The sequence below is a fragment of the Penicillium canariense genome, assembly GCF_028826845.1.
Source record: "Penicillium canariense strain IBT 26290 chromosome Unknown utg000002l_segment0_segment0, whole genome shotgun sequence".
NCBI classification, from domain to species: Eukaryota; Fungi; Ascomycota; class Eurotiomycetes; order Eurotiales; family Aspergillaceae; genus Penicillium; species Penicillium canariense.
The window spans coordinates 4,649,718-4,670,754 of NW_026622729.1; the positions used below are offsets into that span (position 1 = coordinate 4,649,718).

Here is a 21,037-nt window from a genome sequence, read left to right on the forward strand (position 1 = left end):
GGAACTAGCATTTGCCCAAATCATCATGTACCTAATCTTTCCCTTGCCAGTCCCTAAACCATTCCAAACCGGGATGAATCCATTCGACCCCTCCACACTGATATAATCTAATCCGGATCCGCCGGCACTCCTTTACTTAGATATGGATCGGTCCGGTCATTTCGACGATAAGTCACGGTACATAATTCGGTTCGATTGGCGACCATTTGACATGATAGCGCTCTTAACTCATTTCTCTGAAATTACTGGTCCAGTACTTGTCTCAGCCACCGGACCCTGCGTGCCGCGTGGTTCACCGAATCGCCCAATCGCCCGCCAAGGGTCTATAATAAGTGAATACCATCGCCGCCCTTGAAACCGCAGCCTTGACCGTCTGCATGAAATTTTTTTGGGGCACCCGCTCGTTTGCTCGCCCGCATGCGGAGTTGGAGATCCCCGGCAGGGTTGGCAGAGTCCTCCCCACCCAATACATTACATTAGTGCAGTAGCCTAGCGGCACTCTTGGCATGATAACACAGGCTGGGCACTGCGGTGCTCAGGTGGATAGGCTGCCTAGAGAAGCAATTTACATTGCTGATTTATGCATTGTTACTGTAATACGAAATACATGGCGGGGGGCTGACGAGAAAACGGGGCGGGCGGACGGCGGACCCTGAGCGATCCAGTCGACAGGTCGGCTTTATCCGGCCTTACATCCGATCAAACCGTCAGCCGAAAGCTGAGCTGAGCTGGTAACCTCGTAAAAAGAGAGGGAAAGACGCCGAATTTGTCATTGTTATATTCTATTTAAATATAATGCGCGATACACTATGCAGATGCTGCGCGCTTCTTGGAATCCAACTCCACTTTGCTGAAGAATGCACATCCGGCTAGGACCAGAAAAATGCCCATCCCGTTGAGCAGATTGATAGCGAAATCGTGGAATAAGACGATTCCTAGTGCGAGCGTAACGGCCTGTTTCAGATTTCCCGCCACCGTAATCGTAAGCGCGCCAGCAATCTTGTTTGTTTGGAACGATGCGATGTTGAGTACGAGGGCAAGGAGTCCGTTCCCAAGGATGAAGGCTATGGTGAAAATGGCATTGAGGACCGATCCGTTGGCCGTGCGCTCCGACATGGCCTGTGAAAGAATAGGCAGCTCCCCTGCTATGATCGCGAACAGAAAAGACTGGACTGCGGCGAGAGGCGCCATTCGGAACAAGAGCTCCATGGATGGTAGTGCTAGCGAACCAGTCATGAGGCGGTTTGTAGTAACAGTCTGCAAATGAAAAATGATGCCAGGTTAGCAACAACCGAGGGAGGAGAAGGGAGGCAAGAAGATAGGTAAATAGGAAGTGACGCATACCTTGACTGCCGCCAAAACCACCCCCGAAATCGTGATGATGAGTCCTAGCAAAGAGTAATGATAATCTCCCGCTGTGCACATTCCAGCACCTGCAACAATTGGGATCAACGATAAATATGTGGCTGTCGTGTACGTTCGTGAGAACCAGAGCCGGTAGATCAAAACGGTAAATAGAGGGACAGTGTTGCGAATAATTTGGAAAAAGGCCAGTGAGACAAGAGATCTATCGCCAGAGTCAGTATTGACATCGCAGTCAAAGTATAGCTCGGAAATCATCACATACAACGACAGGTTCGACATGGCGATGTTGGTTGTAAATAGAACCGAAAAGGCCACTAAGATGATGTGCTCCTTGCGACTCAACTTGGACAGCTTGAAGTATCCCATTTTCAGCATGACGAAGGTACCAAGAGCGCTAAAGGATGTGTGAAGACAGGTCAGGAGCCAAGGTGCTTTGAACTATTGAGCCTGTTAGCCATGGCCGACAGTGGCGACTGGATGGGTCTTTCTCACGGATCCCAGAATGAATTTATTGTATATCGTCAGAGCCATGCTGAAGCCGAAGTAGCATGTTAGCCATATGAACTTCAATGTCGTTGGCGTCTGGTATTCCGGCTCGGTGTTGTTAATCGGATCATATTTTCTATCGGCTTCCAGGTCGTCTAGATCGGTGCTGTATGCTGTATCATCCTCACTGGACAGCAGACCCAGCTCTGCCGCCTCTCTCTCCTCACTTTCCCGCGCCATCTCGAGTCGCGGGAGTACACGGGGGAATAGGGTATTGGTATAGCGACCAGTTGGGTTCACGACTCCAGCGGGCACGCGGGCAAAGAGTGTCGTGTGGGAAAAGTCTAGATGAAAAGGGAGATTGCCTGCGCCAACCTGACCGCCACGGCCGATCGAATCCGGTTTGCACGAGAACCGTACAAATTACAAAATACAAAATACGGGGTATATTGTTCATAATTCGGGATAATTTACTCCGTCAATGGTGCCATCCGAACCGTCGAAAGATTACATGGGCTGTGGGGCGTCTTCCTCTTACTGTATCTCGTTTTCGCATACAGCACAGACACATCCGCTTCGACCCGCCCCAATACCACCCAGTCGACGGTGAGACAAGTCCGTTCGAGACGTTGATTCGCATTGGGCGTCAGCAGTGAAGGCCTATCACGCCACCAGCCGCATAGATCATAGCGTGTCTTTCTGTGCCACGGCAGCCCGTGGCGTCCGGGGGGCACCAGTCCGGCGATGTTTAGCTGCTCCTCACACGTCACGAAAAGGAGGAAGCTTTTTCATAGCCCAGGAGGCATACGTAGACAAAATCGCCAAAGAGGGACCCGCTGGATCGCGGCATCTCCCGCTTGCAGATTGATTACCAGAGGCCGTCCGAGGCATTACAAGCCAAATGGAAGTGGACAAGGGGTTGGTCCAAGGGTCCATATTACCAGCGGATTTTTAAGTTATCGGATATACACCGTTTCATCTCCAGCACACCACACTCCTCAACCCATAATAGGCGATTCCCAAAATCTAGCGATAGCCCGGGGGCCTCCCCTTTCCTTGTCTCACCCACTCCCCCGGTTGGGGCTCTTCTCGTACAAAGTCCCAGTCCCTCACACCAGGAAAAAAGGTGCGGCGACGAAGCGAACAATGCAGCTGTCAAATCGCTTGACTCGCTGGCAATGGGCCGGCTTGGCCAGCTTGTTCGTATTCGCTTTCTTCACTGTCCTTCAATATCGAGGGTCGACGGGGAGCGATACAATCTCCATATCTGCTATTCCGTCCCTAGACCGTGCCTCGAAATTCCATCTGCTGGTCCCGGCTAGCGGCTACCACTTCCGACTATGTCGCGCTCTCGCCTCAGCGACGGCCCTGGGCTATCCTGTTGCCGTGCTCAACGGGTGGATGAAGGAAGGTGACTTGGATGCATCCAAAACACACTTGGCCAAAGTGCGCACTGTCATGCACTATCTGGACAGCTTACCCCCTTCCTCCGATGATGATCTGGTCCTAATGATCGACGGGTACGATATTGTCTTCCAGATCCCGCCAGATATCCTCATCGAGCGCTACTTCGCTATCACCAAAGCTGCTACTGCCAAACTTGCTTCGCGCTTTGGACCCGATTATGTCGAGTCGCTCACGGCAGACGATCGTCCTCAACAGACAATCCTGTTTGGGCCTGAGAAGGTCTGCTACCCGGTGGACTGGAATCGGGTCGGCTGTTGGGCTGTCCCGCAAGACATCGACATTCCTGCTGGAGCATTCGGGCCGGAGGATGGGCAGCTGCACCACAATCTGCCCCGATGGCTCAATTCTGGTACCATTATGGGCCCGGCAAAAGATATGCGACTGCTGTTCGCTGCCACGCTCGACCGAATTTCCGGGCACTATGACCCCAACTATGAGTTCAGTGACTCCGATCAGATGTACATGAGCGACGTCTGGGGTGTACAGGAGTTTGGCCGCTCCATCGCAAGACATCGACAATACTTTCACGACGACATGGATCCAAATGCAGTTGTCCCCGGGGGCGTGGATGGAAAGGTTGTGCCTATCCTCTTACCAGGCCAAAGGACCGAACATCACATTGGCATCGATTACCGATCGGCGCTCTTCCAAACACGCGCCGGGTCCGATTTTATTCTGGAAATGCTCACATACAACGAGACAGCAGAGGGAAATGGGACAACGACAACGACAGCGACAGCGACATTTGCGACCGTTACCCAAAACATCACCGAGTCTCCGAACTTCATGCCTTTTAAAATCCCCCTACCAGCCAACCTCGCTTCCTCGATTACTCGAACTCTCCAATTAGTGGAAAAGGCAGTCGGCACCATTCCTAGCGTTACCGAGCTTCGTCTAGAAACAAACATCGTGACGCAAAACGTCTACGGTCTCTTCCATTCTACCGGCGGCAAGGACTACATTGATAAGTTATGGTCACAGCTGTGGTTCTTCCCATATGTGCGACCTCTCTTCCTCGCCAGGATCCCGCTACTGAAGGCTGGACGGCCAATTGTGGTTGCAGATGGACGCACATGGTTCCCTGCTCACAACCTTCCCTCGAACGTTTCCGAGTCCCAGGGCATTAATGCTACTGGGGCCTGGGCAGATATTGATGGTGGATGGCTGGGCTGGCAAGAGCTTTGTGGAACATTTGAAGCTGAGGTATTTGATGGCTTCACACCCCCGATGGATGACTGAGCGACGTGTGTAACAACTATCACCCCCTTACATTATATCCTACCCACCTTCTTGTATATACTAATGGACAAACATTGTCAATGCAATCAAAATAGATATTATTGGTTATTCAGTGCGGCCTTTCTCGTGAGTTTTGCTCGGCTCACCAAGCACAGCCAGCCCGATGCGCTGCATAGCGTAGTTCTGTCTGATCGAGGGAATAGTTCCCGTCGGGGTAAATCGGAAAGTTGTTGCGCTTTTACGTAGAATCTAGAAGTCCCGGAAAGATCCCGATGTAATCCTCAACGTGACATGATAGCACCACTGGGGTCTATATTCTGCCGTATAGGAAAGAGAAATGACTAGCCAGAAACGGTGACTAATGTCCCATTTCTCTGTATGCGTATGCTCTTGAGCAAGAACGGACCCACAAAATATCGTGGTTAAGGTCGTGAACAAAACAACACATCTGTCAACAATTGGTCTATTAATCTGGTCACTATATTACAAGAGCTAAACTGGGTTCACAAGAGTCTAAATCATGGAAGGGTTCTAGAAAGCAACCTTCGTCCTTCGACATTGTTTTAAACTCGGGAGCTAGTAATTTATCTCAACGGTGACCGGGAAGGATTAGTGGGGGGCATTGATCGAGACTACTCGTGTTGGCCCCTCCCAGGCAAGAGCATGGCCCCCGGGGCAGGAAGTAGAAACGGTGAGACGATTCCTATTTTGCTAGATCGTAGGTTCACCGCAGTTACGTGAGGTCTACTCCGAATTAAGGCAGAAGACTCACCCATATCACTGGAATTTGACATAATGAGTGGCTCGAATTGATACCCCTGGAGGCTACAAGAGACAATGGGTCTTCCTCATTGCTTGCTGTATGATATTACTCCTCTCATTAAGTCAAGGTAGGCTTATCTCTATTTTTCAAGTGTTACACAAATTGAAAATGCCGTTCGGTGTGAGATAGAGTTACTTCAAAAAGAGCACAATAAGATAATTGTGGTGATCCCTACTACCTTATTTGCCAATAATGGCGTCTTATGCTATCAATATGATGAGCGATTTGAGAGGAAGTATAATATTTTCTGCCTTCCCATGATCTCAAGCCAAATTGACGACTCATACGTCAATATGTCGAGACTGAGGTGGGGTAAACATGGGGATGGCTAGTTTGTACTATGGATTGCTATTACTATGGCAGAGCTTATAAATTTGCTTTATCTAACTCAATCTCAGACTCTAAGATCAGGAGATATTGTCCTACGCTGATAAACCGAGGTAAGTTGTTTGGAAAACTACAAGCAGAGCCTTTTAGACCAGTCTGGAGAGCTTGGATGCCCTGGTGACGAGGTCCAATATAGAAGGAGACATCGAATAGTTGAAGGCTATCCTAATTATCGAGGAGATGAATGCTTCCCGAAAAGGCACCTATGCGTACTCTTAAGAGGCTCTATTTTCATACGCCTGGAAGAGTGATGGATTTGCACATGTCGGAGATGGAGTGAAGTGCGCCGGGTACGAAAAAAGAACGGGAAACAGCAGATGATGAAGAGTCTCGCTGCTTGGTTTGTTCTTACGATATTGACTCGGAATTAAGATATGCAAGGTAAGTTGAGGAGCCCCGTCATTCTCGACAAACAATCTTGAAAGGTGCAAAATACTCAGGGCAGTCTCAGCGTTGCCTTTGCTTGAACATTGCATAGTGGCTTCGAGATGCTTGTATGGATACATTAACGCGGCAATTCTTCACTAAATAACTAAATAAAATGCATTTGCAGTAAGTAGACCCGGACACTTTCGAAAGGGTTTGCTAGGGCACCTATCCATCCTCGTTCTCTAGTTGCGGAGAAGCGGAGAAGTGGGGAAGCGGCCGATACCGCGCCCTGTTTTGACCGCCAACAAGTAAATCAGGGATGATATTACCCCACGTATATGTGCTTTCTCGATCGTCAGGGCTACTGCCCTTTTTCTCTTCTAACTGCGACCTTGCACTGGTACGCTGCTATGTCACCGACGACACGACCCCATAGGTCGCGTTGGCCAAGTCATTACGCGATTGGCCACCCTCGCGACCTGGAATGTGAGCAACACGCGATATGTCCACATCGAGTCTTGTATTAAAGACTGACCCCTGTTGTTTTAGCGCTCTATTCCCCGCAAAAGCACACGGGTATTGATTGAGCCGAAAGACTCCAGGAATTCCCTTTTTTCACTTCCGTCGCAATGACGCTAGCTAAATGGCCGATATTAAACCGGTGGAAAATAATCCGAGTAGGTATGTTCCAGGAAAGTGACCTTGAAGAATGTACTTAACTCAGGGGTACTTGGATCTCTTTTTGGAACCACCTGTGGTGAAGATTTTCTCCTCTATAAATTCATCGGTGCTTCCTACTACACGGGAACTAAGTGAGAGGCGCGTTTTCAACTCATAATTCAACATGGGCGTCAACACGTACTCATTGAGCTTGTTGCTCAGTCTCTCCATGGGTACTATCTCTCTTTCACAGGTTATCACGAGTGACACGTACTTCTATGGCCAGTCCCCACCTGTTTATCCCTCTCGTGAGTTTCTGTTGTCCCTGCTCCCCTTCCTGCGGGGCAGTTCACTGTTGCTTACACCTCAACTTGTGCAGCGGAGGGTACTGGCTCTGGCAATTGGGAATCTGCCTATCAGAAAGCCAGATCTTTCGTTGGAAAGCTCACGGTTGAGGAAAAGTTAAACTTCACTGCTGGTACCTACGTGAACAATGGATGCTCAGGAAATATTCCACCCGTCGAGCGACTTGGCTTCCCAGGCTTCTGCGTCTCTGATGCCGGCAATGGCCTGGTGTGTATTCCCTTCGTTCTTATTTGTCCTCTTCTAAATAGCTAATGAGATGCCAGAGAGGGACAGACTATGTCAGCAGTTGGCCAAGTGGCCTGCACGTTGGAGCTAGGTAGGGAAAGTGCGTATTGTTCAGACAAAAGCACTATGCTGACAATTTACCACAGCTGGAATAAAGACCTGGCTAAACAGCGTGGAATCCAAATGGGGGCCGAGTTCCGAAGAAAAGGCGTCAATGTCCTGCTTGGGCCTGTTGTCGGTCCGCTCGGTCGTATTGCCGAGGGTGGTCGCAATTGGGAAGGCTTTGCAGATGATCCCTATCTCAGCGGTGCTCTAGTACAGCCCACAATTGAAGGTGTGCAGACTTCGAGTGTTGGAACCTGCGTTAAGGTACGGCACACCTCATTAGATCGAATATCGGCCAGCCGGATTCAAAACTAATGGGAACAGCACTATATCGGAAACGAACAAGAGACAAACCGAAACCCCTGGACAAATGATCAAGGTGTGACTGTGGAAGCTGTCTCATCAAACATTGACGACAAGACCATGCACGAGCTGTACCTCTGGCCTTTCCAAAATGCGGTTCTGGCCGGGAGCGCTTCCGTTATGTGCTCCTATCAACGTGTTAACAACTCTTATGGTTGCCAGAACAGCAAGACCCTGAATGGGCTTTTGAAAACAGAGTTGGGCTTCCAGGGTAAGTGCGTTGCTTATAGTCTCCAACCTTTGTTTTTTTGCACCTCTTTCTTGACAGAGAACCTGATAAGAAGCAGGGTACGTGATGACTGATTGGGGCGCGCAACACGCTGGCATCGCCGCTGCCAATGCTGGCCTGGACATGGTGATGCCTTCCTCTGACATGTGGGGAGATAACCTTACCATTGCTATTAACAATGGCTCGATGGAAGCATCAAGACTGGATGATATGGTCACTCGGTATGTGATAAAAAAGAAAAAAGAGCAACGCGCGATAGTCTCCAATCTGATAATGGTACCTTTACCTAGCATCCTGGCAACGTGGTATCAAATGCACCAAGATGAGAGCTTTCCTCACCCCGGTATTGGCATGCCCAGTGACATCAACGCCCCGCATCAGAAGGTCATGGGCAAATCTGCCGACTCGAAAAACATTCTGTTCCAGGGTGCAATTGAAGGCCATGTCTTGCTAAAGAACACAAACAACGCCCTACCTCTCCAGTCCCCTTCTCTGGTTTCAGTCTTTGGGTATGATGCACAGGGGTCGGATCACCTGGAGGTTGCCATCGACGGAGTCTCCAAGGGCACGGCACTCCAGAACAGCACCTTATATGTCGCTGGTGGCTCGGGTGCTAACTCCGCTGCCTACGTGGATAGTCCTATCGACGCTATCCAGCGCCAGGCTTATGCGGATGGTACCTCTGTGATGTGGAACTTCTATTCCCAAGATCCCGCGGTCGATCCCACCTCAGACGTCTGCCTGGTCCTTGTCAACAGCTACTCCACTGAAGGTTCTGACCGTCCCGGCTTGACTGATGACTACAGTGACACTTTGATTACCAATGTGGCTAGCAAGTGCTCCAACACGGTGGTTATCGTGCACAACGCGGGGATTCGCATCGTCGATGACTGGGTTGAGAACGAGAATATCACAGCTGTCATGTTCGCTCACTTGCCTGGCCAAGATACCGGTCGCTCTCTCGTGGCGCTTCTTTATGGTCATGCCAACCCGTCTGGCCGACTTCCGTACAGCGTTGCGAAGAGCCCATCTGACTATGGATCACTGCTGCAGCCTTCCCAGCCCGAGGGCGAGTACCAGCTATTCCCGCAGTCTGATTTCACCGAGGGCCAATTTATTGACTATCGCGCATTTGACGCGAGTGACATCACACCGAGATATGAGTTCGGGTTCGGTTTGTCGTATACTACCTTCGAATACTCGAGTCTGCAACTGCAGAAGACAAATAAACCCGCCTTGCAGTATCCCCCCACAGCGGATATCGTAGAGGGTGGCAACCCACACTTGTGGGATGAGCTTATGACTGTCACTGCGACCGTGCAGAACACTGGCAGCGTTGACGGCAATGAGGTTGCTCAGCTGTACCTTGGTATCCCCAACGGACCGATCCGCCAGCTTCGTGGGTTTGACAAGGTCACGATTGCCAGTGGAAAGAGTGAGACTGTCAACTTTTCGCTGACTAGGAGGGATCTGAGCAGCTGGGATGTGAATGCTCAAGAGTGGGCTCTCCAGGAGGGAGAGTATGAGGTCTATGTTGGTCAATCGAGCCGGAACCTGCCTTTGCACTCTACATTCACCCTCTAGATGGGAAGAAGCTGGTGGTGGGGGGGGGGGGGGTTTGGTGGGGGAGAATGACGTGGCAGACATTTATTGTTTAAATGGTGTATACTTTCAATTGGTTTAATGTGATTGAAGTCGACCATTCCAAAAATTTTGAATGTGCCACCATCCCCAAAATAGACAACCGGGTACCATAATGAGATGTGAACACCGTGCAGTAGAAAGAAAGGAGGGGAAGGGAACTCAACTGGCTTTAAATAAGGGAGTTTTGATCCATCTCAATTGCTTCCTTTGGATCCTGGACGATTTATCTACCTATCGGTTGCAGTGGTTAAAGGATATATATAGGAAACGATTTTTTTGAAGTTCTTCATTCGATCCTAGGAGATCTATTCTTGTCTCTAGAGTCTATCCTTCCAAAGCAGAAACGCGCATAAATACGAAAAGGGTAAAAGAAAAAAATATACATCATCAGAATGGAAGAATGCACCCATAAATAATCTAGAGCTTGCTCTTGGGCGGCTCGTTCTTGAGCAGAGCCGCGTTCCACGGGTACGGGTCGAACACCAGGTCGTTGACGGGGTTCTCCTGGCTGGCCCGGCGGAACAGATCCTCGTACACGTTGCCATCATACCGACCCAGACTGCTATCCAGCTGCCAGTCGGGAATAGCCCAGGCATCGACCAGGCGCACGGCGTGCGGGCGGATCTGGTCGAGCAGTTTGATCACAGCGGTAGTGCGGGTCAGGGTGATTTGGCGGACGGTGACGGCGCCCGAGGAGAAAAACTCGGCTGCCTCGCTCTCCAGGGTGTGCAGGGCGTGCAGGCGGAAAAGCTGGTGCATGAGGGTCTTGGTGTCTTGGTCCAGTGACTGTGAGAGCTCCGGCGAGGTGACGGCCTCGTAGAAATTCTTGACCACTGTGTACTGGGAGAGGGCGGTTGACAGGCGCCAGAAGTTGACCAGCAGGCTGTTCCACGAGCGCTTCTCGGCATCGCGGTGCTTCAGGGCCTCGAAGGTGAGGTGGGCGGTGCGCCAGGCGAACGCAGCCACAATGTCGGCATCCTCCTCGAGTATGTCGAACGAGGCGCCCTTCTCGCGGCGGTCCAGGTAAGTGCGGAGGATGCGGCAGGTGTCGTTGTCGGCGGCCTTGCCCGACAGGACAGCACGAGCGGACTTCAGCAGGTAGCGAGCGACCTGCTGGGTCAGCATATAGTTGTCGCCCTCCCAGGTCAGGGTGGGGAGGTAGTCAGAGTACCACGGTCCAATACCGCTGTAGCTGCTGTAACCGTGACCGCCGCAGGCGCGACGGCAGACCTCGAGGCCCTCACCAGCAGTGGTACTGGCCAGAGCCTTGAGACCACAGGAGGTGGCATGCAGATCTGCCAGCAGGTCGGCACCAGCGCGGAGCTCCTCAGGGCCAGCACCACGAGTGTCCTGGTCCGGGGAAGCAGCCGCCTTCATGCGCTTCTGGTTCTCCTGGTACAGGCGCATCATGCCGCGGCCGGTGAAATGCAGAGCGTACATGGAGGCCAGGAGGGGAAGCAGGCGGATCTGCACCATCTTGTAGTTCAGCACCGGGTTCTCACCAGCGCTGGCATCGGCATCGCGGTCCTGGAATTGCCTCCGCACAGCGCAGTACCGAGTCGCAATGGTCACGCCGCGTGCGAGGACACCACCAGACTGCAGGACAATGTTAGAGCGCACCCAGGTCATGGTCCCGTAAATGACAGAAGGCGTGGCGGGGCGGACATATTTGTTGGTATCCTTGTCGACGCGGGCGAAGCGGGCAAGCATGTTACTGTGGGGGACCTTGACGTTGTTGAACAGCAGGAAGCCGTTGTCCATAGTGCTGTGAGTGACGTTCTATGGTCAGGAACAGACTCTCCCCAAAATAAAGTTCTCAAGGCGGACTCACTTATAGCCAAACTTGGGACCAATGTCACCCACATATACGTTCTCCAAGGGCTGATGGGTCTCCAGGTCGCGGACCTGCACCACGAAGGGGTGAGGACCGTAGTTCTTGCCACCAATAAAGAGCTGAGCCATCACCACGGCGTGGTTGGCAGTGCGACCGAGAGAGCCAATCCACCACTTGGAGGCAGTCAGGGTGGGCGAGTGGATGGTGAAGGTCTTGTCATTGGGGTTCCAGGTGGCGGTGGTCTCGAGGCCGCGAACGTTGGATCCGTGACCCAGCTCCGTCTGAGCGTAGCAACCGATGATTTCGTACTTCTCTGCGCGCTCGAGGAACACCTTGTGCTGTTCGGGGCTTCCTTGTTCGCGGAGGGTGACCTATAGTAAGCGGAGGCGGCGGAACGGGTCAGCTTTCAGGTCTTTACTATGGCTCGAGTCCAGAAAGAGAGAAATACATACCAGGAACATGCTGGCGTGCAGGCCATAGGGGGTGGGCTCTCCGATCAGCTCGTTGGCCGCGTGGAGCTCCTCCATCGACCACTTGTTCTGCTCGGCCAGCTGCTGCAGGCGCTTGGCCTTGGCCAGAGACCGCTGCAGGCGCTCGACACGGCCCAGGGTGTGGTTCTGCGACTTATCGAAGACCTTCTCGGGCTGGAGCATCTGGAGCAACTTCTCTTGCCGCTCCAGAGCCTCCTTGGTGTGCAGCAGCTCGGACAGCTTCTCGACATTGACATTGGATTGCGCCCGCTCTTGGGCGAGCAATTCGGAACCCTGCGGGCCTGCGGGCTTCAGGGCCTTGACCCAGTCTGGGGGAGGGGATGGCATTGTGTGGAGGAGGGGAGGTGAAGAATGGAGAATGGGGACAGTGGGAAAAACGTGGGGAGTGTGATTATAACTCTGGCGGCTCCTCCGCCGCCTCCGTGGGGCCCCAGTGTTATTTCCAGGCCGAGGGCCAGCCAAGAGGGCCGAATCAGGAAAGTGCCGAGGCTCGTCTCAATCAGGTAACGTGCCGTTGGCCGAAGAACCCCGAGTGTGCCTCAGTCCCCAAAGTCCGACCGGCCGAGGTCGCTGAAGGGGAAGAGACTATGTTGTTCATGTCAGATGCATAAAGAGGCCCTTGACCCCAGCTCAGGCGTTCGAAGAAGCATTGGTGCTGGTTGGTCGTGTCGGCTCATGGTCATTCTGGACGACTCGGCCGGGAGGTTTCCGGGGTCAGCCAACTCGCCCATCGAAGTCCGGGTCGTAGGGTGTTGAGCGGGGCGATCAGCGGCAGCGGTTTCGATTTCTACGGGGAAACCCGAGGGCGGCTCGCGTCCTACAAATTAGAATAATAGGAGGTAATTCTACCATTCTCGTTTCCCCCTATGCCCTATGTGCCAAAAGTGACCTCGGGGGTGCAGCAGCACCTTTAACCGGCTTCAGAATGCTACATGGTGGCCAGTTGGGGGCTTTCCCTTCGCCTCGCTGCCTATCCCGAACCGATTTTGTATTTCCCGACCCTCAGGAAAGCGCCCCGATGAATTGCAAACTGTGACAGTAAAGACACAAGCAAAGAGACAGCCAAACTGCATATTATGCTGTTTATTGTTTATTTTTTAGTGTCCAATCTAGCCCCCTGATGCTCCCAGCACTTTCATATGACACGTGGAGGACTTCCACCGAACAGCTTCGGCGCTGAGCCGCTCGGGAGACGAAAGTACTCGGATCAGATAAGAAAATCGGGCCCGAGAAGCACTTTCACATGGTCACATGTCAAAGTCCACTCTCTCCCCCCTTTTGGCTTGTGGCGGCTTGTGAATAAGGCACGGGTCCTGCCACCCAAACGCGTCATTGCCATCAAATTTCCAACCTCCTGTTTCAGCTCGGTCTACTCGCTCCGTGGCCCCTTTGACACGCGCGGTAATCCCAGCCAGGCGAGAAAGATCGCCCCGGACAAGGCAATGATGAACGGCTGCAGTACCTGCACACCTTTGGCCTGCGCCAGTGCTCCCACGGCAAAGGGGAGAATGGCGGCCCCCGAGCCGCCGAACGCAGCGCAGAAGCCGATGGAACTGACATGCAGGTGTCGAGGAAGAAGCTTTGTAACCATTACGACGGCGCCCGGGAACAGAGGCCCGAGAAAGAACCCCTGCAGGGACACGGCCACCGCAGACGCATAAAACTGGGGCACAAGCCATAGAACAAGTCCACAGGCCATCGACAACAGAATATATCCCTAATACAGACCCGCAGATGGCTCCAGTCAGTTTGATTCTTCTTCTGATACCGAGTGGAAAGGGTGTGAGCAATGCAGGGCGGGGTCGATGGCTTACCGCAATCGCCATCTTTTCTCCGATGCGGGGAGTGACGAAGCCCAGAATGACGCGCCCAACCGTGATGCCTAGCCAGAAGCCAGTGGCTGTCATACCACTAGCGAAAGCACCACCATGTCGGACGCGGATCATAAAGGTAACAATCCAGCCGCCCAGAGCGACTTCGACACCGACATACCCCAACAGGAAGAGCGAGCACAGCCAAGTCACGCGAGCAGAGGGGCGCGTGAAAAGCGCATTCCGAAGACCACCCTTCTTGTTGTCCTCTGTCGAATGCGCATTGGCAGCCCGGAAGACGGCACCAGTGGCTCTCCAGAAGCATGCGCTGCAGGTCGCAAGTTCAATGGCGGCACAGCCCACCTAGTCATTCTCAGTACTATTCGGCCAATGGCAAAAGATTCGGCGGCATCAGCCCACGGCCCTTTCTTACCATCACATAATAGAAATAGTACCACGGCATATTGGCCCGCGCAATCATCGAAGTCGCAATCAGCGGACTCAACACGGCGCCGAGCCCGTATACCCCGTGGAGAAGACCCAGCAGTTCGTTTGCATTGGCCATGTTTCCGATCCATGCATTCCACGCGGCGTCCTCTAGCCCATTCCCGAATCCAGCAAAGATAAACGAGACCACGAGAACGGGATAGGGAGGATGCACGCAGTTAACCACGTAGGCGATGAGATGGCACCCAGGCCCGATCAACGCTACCCCGCGCTGACCAAGGGTGCTATGAATACGGTGGTTCAAGAAGGCGGCAAGCGTATATCCCACTAAGGGTGATAGAAAGACGAGAGACACTACTGTGTAGGTAAGGTGATAGTATGATTCGAGCTGTGGCCTGGCGTAAGCATGGTCTTCAAGAGTAGCCCTCCCGAGTCACACAAAATCCTTACATATGGAATCAAGGCCTGCGTCCGTTAGAATACAGTTCCTAAGAGTATAGAGATTCAAGACTTGTCGAGAACCGTCACTTACACCGTACGCGGCATCGTTGGCCCCCATCACCAGAAAGCTCCAGAACGTTGCCAAAGAGCGATAGACGTTGATCCGGGGGTGGTTCCATTTCTCCAGCGCATGAAACATATTGGGCGACTCATTTGATCCTGTATCTGTTCCATACCGGTCGTTCGGCGGCAGAGCCTCGAGCATGATGTGGTCAGTAGCATCATGCGACTGTTCCTGCACTATACACGTCGAGGCCATGGTGGGAAGCTATCGGATCGCAGCGCATGAAGCTATGCTATCAACTAGCAGATAAATCAGCGTATAAGTAGTCTGGGGCAAGCTGGTTTCAGAAAGATGGATGTCACTAGGTGGCATTTCCACTCCACATCGAAACATTCGCTGGGTGCACTGAAGTCAAAAGACCCACCGCCACCCAGGCCATACGGAGCGTGCAGCTTAGCGTCGGAGGTTTACCCGCCTCTCCGAATGCGGGATTCACGGCTAAACTTCGGGGCTGAGGAGGTCATTCAGAGGCGTGGAGGATTATCTAAGAACACACCTGTAACTACCACATGACTAATTGCCATGTAGCTAGCTATTTAGATAACTGGATTGATTATCTGGAGTATGCAGTAGACTCTCTTGAAAGGGTCGCGTTGTGACGTCATGTGATGGGACTGGAGGAGTCCATCGCGGAGTTCCTCCGCTCTTCTCTCCACACCGCGAATGCGAGCGTAGACGCGCGCGATTACCTGCAGCAGCATGCATGTTCCTATTAGAGGTCCTAGTACATCCCATGAGCATGAGTCAGGCACCACCTTTTCGCCCGCATATGAGCTGGAGGTATTATAGGCTAATATACTTATTACTATAGCAAAATATGCCCTCATACTCCCGCAATCTTACATAGTAGTAAATTCTGAATTAGATGTTCTTCCATAACTATTCGTAGGAGGATATAGCCTTTTACAAAAAGACTAATTCTTCTAGAATAATCTCTAGATAATAAAGAGATCGGTAGGAAATTGTTAAATAGGAACTTATTGCGGTATCTAGCGAGAAGATAGTGCCTGGAAATTCGCTCTGCAGGAGACAGTATCTATGGTAACCTGGCCGCTAGATCGTGCAGTTATTCTATAATTACTTCTACATTACTGTGCAAAGCAATCCACCGCCGAGAGCTAGATAGTTGTTAGGTAGTCTGACAATAAATTCCGGGATGCCGTCGAAGATGCGATAACTTACCGGCAGAAATAACTCCAGCCGCAATACCCGAGGCAATACCATTGGCCGCGCCATTAAATAAGTTTCTTCCTCCACTGACCTTTTGATGAAGTTCACGGGCCTCTACAACCTCTCCTCGAACTTTCTCGATGTCTTCCTCATATCGTTGTAATTGGAGTGTCACCTGCTGCGACCTTTTGATGCGTCGAGCCGTGTCCTTGCGTATCTCCGCAAGTGATTCTTCCATATCATGTAACTCTTGTTCTTTAGCCGCGAGATCCTCCAGAAACCTTTTTTCCAGTGTTTTGATTCTCTTTCTCCAAGCCCGTTCTTCGTCATTGTGCAAATCTGCCATCGACTTCTCGAGCGCTCGTTTGTCCTGCTCGGCTTTCTTCATCTGCTTTTCCAAATCCGCCTTGAGCTCCCGTATCGCAGCAGCATGTTCAGCATTCCGCTGGTCAACTTCCGCCGCGAGTTTTGCTTTTAAATTTTGCAGCTCCCGTTCATGAGCCTGTCGAGCCTTATATAGATCTCCCGCGAGAACAATACCCGCTTTTGTCTGGCCAATGACCTTTTGCTGGTCAATGACTTCATGCTGCAACTGCAGTACGGCAGGAGCATACTTTTCCGATTGATGGATAAGATGTGTCACGATGCGCTGCGCCGATGTAACTTGTGCCAAATAATCCGGCCGGCCCTTTTCATTGTGGCGAAACAACCTCGCCCCACGTGCAACCAGGTCACCGAAAAAGCGTTCGTCCGATAAGAGCTGTGCTTCGCGCTGTTCATAAGTGGACGATCGCTCAGACCACATGGTTGTCGCGATGGCAAGATTGGAGTAAGTCTCGAATCCACACATCGCCTTCATCATATCGAGATTGCGCATCGTCGACCCTGATATGCGGTTGTCAGATATGGGGTGGAGCATCAGTATGCCATGGATCCGTACGCCATTTGCGTACGAAGCACCGAGGTACGTGGCGAGAATGCTTAGTGTGTCGATGTCGGAACGGCTCGTATCATTGAACCCGGGCGTGTCGATTAGGTAGACTTTGTGGCCATCGCATTGGAAGTCGAAGAGATCGATTGAACTAGTGCCTGGTACTCGTGTTACCCAACGGAATGAAATAGTGCCTCGGTGGAGATTTTTTGGAATTGGGAGGCATCTTACATGAGTATAGCCCATGGCCAACAGTGACATCTTCCCCCGTGCATCGCGCGATGAACGTGCTTTTCCCCGAGCCTGTCATGCCCATCACGAGGAAGAATTTGTCAGTGGGTTTGGGCTTGGTGACGCCCGTGAAGGATGCGAAGCGTTGAGTCTGATTTACCGCATTGCGCACGTCCACGTCCATGGTTATTTGAATATTTGATGCTCTGGATTTCACGGAGGAAATTGTGCAAAGCAAAGAATGACTGAGAAACTATATTTGATATCCCAGGGTTTGTTGGGACAGATCATTGATAAGGTTATCTCAATTATAATTTAACATACAAGGCTTTTTTAGCCCAGTAGTTCCCTTCGCTGGGATATAAGATGAGTTTGCGGCGAACCGAGAAAGGCGCAGCAAATGGCGTCAGGGGATTGATCCGAAAAGGAAGCGATCTCAGCTGCATGGGGAAAGCCGGGGGTAATGCGTGAGGACTGTCAAGGCGCCTACAAAAAGCAGACAAAACGGAGTAAGCAGCCACACGACGGGCTATCATGTAACATCGCGCGCTGTTTTGTGCTCGCACTATGCCTTAAATGTACGAGTGCATCTGCAAGGCAACACGCGAGGCAGATTTTGGTAGACCGAGTCACCGCAGTTGGTGAGTCCGTGGGCGTTTAGACGCCTTGGCGGCGACGTGGTGTTCTGCAGTTGGAGAGACTCGATTCAGCTCGCCCTGGTGAAGCGGATCTATGCTTGTCTGCCAAGACTCGGCTGAGCCGCAAGAGTGGGCAGCCAAATCGATGTATAGGGGCGGATGGGGCAATCCCGGAAGAGTCATTGGTCTGTCAGCTGGAAGAGTGTCGGCTGCATTCTCTTGCATCGCCCTGAGGCTCTAATTTTTATTTTGGGTTCCAAATTCGCGATGCGCGGGAAACGAGTCCTTTGCCATTGTTTAAATACAGGTGTTGCCACCAACATCAAGATCAGTACCTACTCCTCTATGCAGATTGCCCTCCATGTCGGTCAAGTCAGGTTTTAGTAGTAAGTACTTATATTGTCAAGGGAAAAGGGGGTAGCATTTGCTCAAATCGCATAAGGAAATCAGGACAGCCGCTGGCGCAGGAGAATACATCATTCCCGAGCACTCGGAGCTTTCGTGGGGGCCATGAACCTAGGTAGGCAGTCGACTATCGGTCTGCTATGTTGAAGCCATCGCTCATTGATTGAATCACTAGGCCGACCGATGTATTCATCGCCGTCATGGGTGTCACTGGCTCAGGGAAGAGCTCATTCATCTCGCTCTGCTCAGGCAGATCCGTCTAGATTGGCCATACACTAGATGCATGTTAGTGGACTTGTGTACAAAACCTAACATTTGAACTATTTATCTGGACAGACTTTGACAGTAGGCCAGGTACCGCGAAAGTCGACGTATATGCGTATAAGTTATCCCCCGAAAAAACGGTCTATCTGATTGACACGCCCGGCTTTGACGATACCTCGAAGAATGACACTGAAATTCTCAGCGAGATTGCTACTTGGCTTGGAGATTCGTATCGAAGCAAAATCAAGCTCCATGGGATTATATATCTCCATCGTATCACTGACATCCGGATGCAAGGATCGGCGAGGAGAAATATCATGACGTTTAGAGATTTGTGCGGCGAGGACGCTCTAAAAAAGGTTATTCTTGTCACAACAATGTGGGACAAGGTCTCAAGTTCCGAAGGCAATATGCGTGAGCAGGAATTGAAAGACAAAAAGGAGTTCTGGGGTTACATGATGGGCAAGGGAAGCACCTGTCATCGACATGAAAATACCAAGGCTTCAGCAAGGGATATCGTACACCTGCTAGCCAAGCACAAGAACCCCATAGTCACGGACAACCAGAAACAGCTTGTCGACCAGAACCTCAATCTTGATCAAACATCGGCCGGCAAGGGGCTGCAAAGCGAGACCCTAAAAGAAAGAGCAAAATGGATGAAGGAGAGGCAACAGTTTGAGCAGGAGCTACGAGAAGCGAGACTGCAACAGGACCGCGAGAGAGAAGAAATCATACGTGAGGAGCAGGATATACGTGCAGAAATGATAAGGAAGGCGGATCAGGATATGGCCGCCCTGCGCTTGAATATGGAGAATCTGCTCGCCAAGCGAGAAGAGCGCGAGGCACAAATGGAGAAGCGCATGGAAGAGCGCCTGGAGAGGCAGATGCAAAAGAAGCAGGCTGCTCATGACAAAGAGATAAAAAGGATCCGAATGAAAAAGGAGGCCGAACTGGAGGCAGCGAAAAAACAACAGAAGCAAGCTAGACGCGAGCTGGAAAAGCTCGAGCGGAAGAAGGAGGAGATGAAGGCCGAACAAGAGAGAAAAGCTGAACAGAAGAGAAATTCAAAGGCTTTACAAGCTAGCAATCAGACCATAATATCCTCATCAAACGCGGCAGGTTACTCTCCCTGGTCGGTAACCATGGGGGAAAACATTTGTGCTGTTAGTGGCCCAAAATCATACAAGTGGTATGCTCACCTCCCCGATGGTTCGACTGTTCGAAACACTGAATAGTATCATTTAGCACTTCCACTTCAGAATGGCCTAAATTGAAAGTTGGGTCCGAATGGATTGGCGCAGTCACCATTGGAGGGAATTCCCACGACTGGGTTGCCCGTTACGGAAAAGGAACTTGGTGTAATATGCCCGTTGAATCCTCGAAGATCTCAGACTAACATTTGATCCTAGGGAAAACAAATCTGGATAATTATCAAGGTCTCGCAGAAAAGATTGCCTGCTACGGACTCGGAAATCTTGAATTCTGTGTCCTTGGGCCCGCTAATAATTACTATGCCCGGTGGCTGAATGGTACATGGTGTAGCGCTGCATGTGACTACACCAACTCGATTTTCACTAAAATTTCCAATTTCCCTGATGGCTGCAGAATCCGCGCCATGGCATTTGGATACGACCAATCATTTTTTATGTCTTATGGATATGCTTCAGGGCCAAGTATGGTTGGCACATGGAGCAACTTCTATTACTTGAGGGGGTACTACTCAGATCTTACCCAGTTTATGGAGGCGAGTAACCCAATAAATATACAAGTGAGTCTCCGTTAATACCTGGTTCACCGTGATCTCGAAAGGCTGACTGTAGAATAGGCCATTGCACTTGATCCACAGAGCACGACCGATTACATATTGGTCTATACAACCGAACAGGGGGGATCCTGTTGGTCACGCTGGATTTGCTCGGATCCTTATAGAAACCGGGTCATTCAGGCTTGGTGGGATAAAGAATGTGAGACTTCATGATGGTACCTCTGGCTTCGCAGATGCCCCTTCAATTTCCACATGAGCGGTCGTTCACAGTTCTATGCATATCGCGTGCTGGCCTGTCCATTGCTGATCAATTCGCTAAAAATTGACAATCGAGATTGACGCGGTAGAAGTATTGTTCTTTGTCAAGGTCGTAAGCCCTCTAGCTTCATATATGTAAAATAAAGACAGATATGGACTGTATAGTTGGCTGTAGAGTTGGCTATGGACCGTTTACCCCCGAAAGCGACCTACCGTGGCTTATTCCATGTATAGCCTGAAAGTAGAGTTCGTGGGAGAGTAATTTAACAGTCATATGATACGGAAAGCTCCGATATAGAAGATTCTCGTATCTAATAATAGAAAGAGATCCTATCTCTCCTTATCTTTCTCGTCCTTTTCTTCCTTAGATTCGATATCTTCATTAAATTCAAGAAGTAGAGTAGCTTCTAAAATACTATCTAAGGATAAGACTAGATTCCTCTTAGGGAGATATTGCTAGTGTCGAAGCTTTATCTCTATATAGCGCGCGTTATAGTAC

The 21,037-nt window shown here is 51.1% G+C and overlaps 7 protein-coding genes across 7 annotated transcripts; 3 read left to right on the forward strand and 4 right to left on the reverse strand.

The window, feature by feature from the left end:
* Positions 1-807: 807 nt before the first annotated feature.
* On the reverse strand, positions 808-2,491 carry N7482_004832 (uncharacterized protein; the record flags this gene model as incomplete). Its single annotated transcript, XM_056686957.1, has 5 exons — positions 808-1,257; positions 1,345-1,567; positions 1,628-1,803; positions 1,858-2,195; positions 2,410-2,491. 5 exons carry the CDS (start codon positions 2,489-2,491, stop codon positions 808-810), a joined length of 1,269 nt encoding a protein of 422 aa, XP_056545699.1.
* Positions 2,492-2,997: 506 nt separating this feature from the next.
* On the forward strand, positions 2,998-4,557 carry N7482_004833 (glycosyltransferase domain-containing protein; the record flags this gene model as incomplete). The annotated part of the gene is made up of 1 exon (XM_056686958.1): positions 2,998-4,557. The coding sequence occupies one exon, from the start codon at positions 2,998-3,000 to the stop codon at positions 4,555-4,557; it is 1,560 nt and encodes a 519-aa protein (XP_056545700.1).
* Positions 4,558-6,980: 2,423 nt separating this feature from the next.
* On the forward strand, positions 6,981-9,668 carry N7482_004834 (beta-glucosidase; the record flags this gene model as incomplete). Its single annotated transcript, XM_056686959.1, has 7 exons — positions 6,981-7,104; positions 7,176-7,369; positions 7,426-7,478; positions 7,534-7,756; positions 7,817-8,066; positions 8,143-8,305; positions 8,375-9,668. The coding sequence occupies 7 exons, from the start codon at positions 6,981-6,983 to the stop codon at positions 9,666-9,668; spliced, it is 2,301 nt and encodes a 766-aa protein (XP_056545701.1).
* A 477-nt stretch (positions 9,669-10,145) lies between these two features.
* On the reverse strand, positions 10,146-12,380 carry N7482_004835 (uncharacterized protein; the record flags this gene model as incomplete). Its single annotated transcript, XM_056686960.1, has 3 exons — positions 10,146-11,493; positions 11,560-11,933; positions 12,015-12,380. The coding sequence occupies 3 exons, from the start codon at positions 12,378-12,380 to the stop codon at positions 10,146-10,148; spliced, it is 2,088 nt and encodes a 695-aa protein (XP_056545702.1).
* Positions 12,381-13,422: 1,042 nt separating this feature from the next.
* On the reverse strand, positions 13,423-15,071 carry N7482_004836 (MFS transporter; the record flags this gene model as incomplete). Its single annotated transcript, XM_056686961.1, has 5 exons — positions 13,423-13,770; positions 13,868-14,227; positions 14,298-14,699; positions 14,762-14,776; positions 14,844-15,071. 5 exons carry the CDS (start codon positions 15,069-15,071, stop codon positions 13,423-13,425), a joined length of 1,353 nt encoding a protein of 450 aa, XP_056545703.1.
* Positions 15,072-15,959: 888 nt separating this feature from the next.
* N7482_004837 (GTPase domain-containing protein) lies at positions 15,960-17,392 on the reverse strand (the record flags this gene model as incomplete). Its single annotated transcript, XM_056686962.1, has 3 exons — positions 15,960-15,994; positions 16,059-17,135; positions 17,209-17,392. 3 exons carry the CDS (start codon positions 17,390-17,392, stop codon positions 15,960-15,962), a joined length of 1,296 nt encoding a protein of 431 aa, XP_056545704.1.
* Positions 17,393-18,805: 1,413 nt separating this feature from the next.
* On the forward strand, positions 18,806-19,750 carry N7482_004838 (uncharacterized protein; the record flags this gene model as incomplete). The annotated part of the gene is made up of 1 exon (XM_056686963.1): positions 18,806-19,750. The coding sequence occupies one exon, from the start codon at positions 18,806-18,808 to the stop codon at positions 19,748-19,750; it is 945 nt and encodes a 314-aa protein (XP_056545705.1).
* Between the last annotated feature and the right edge of the window lie 1,287 nt (positions 19,751-21,037).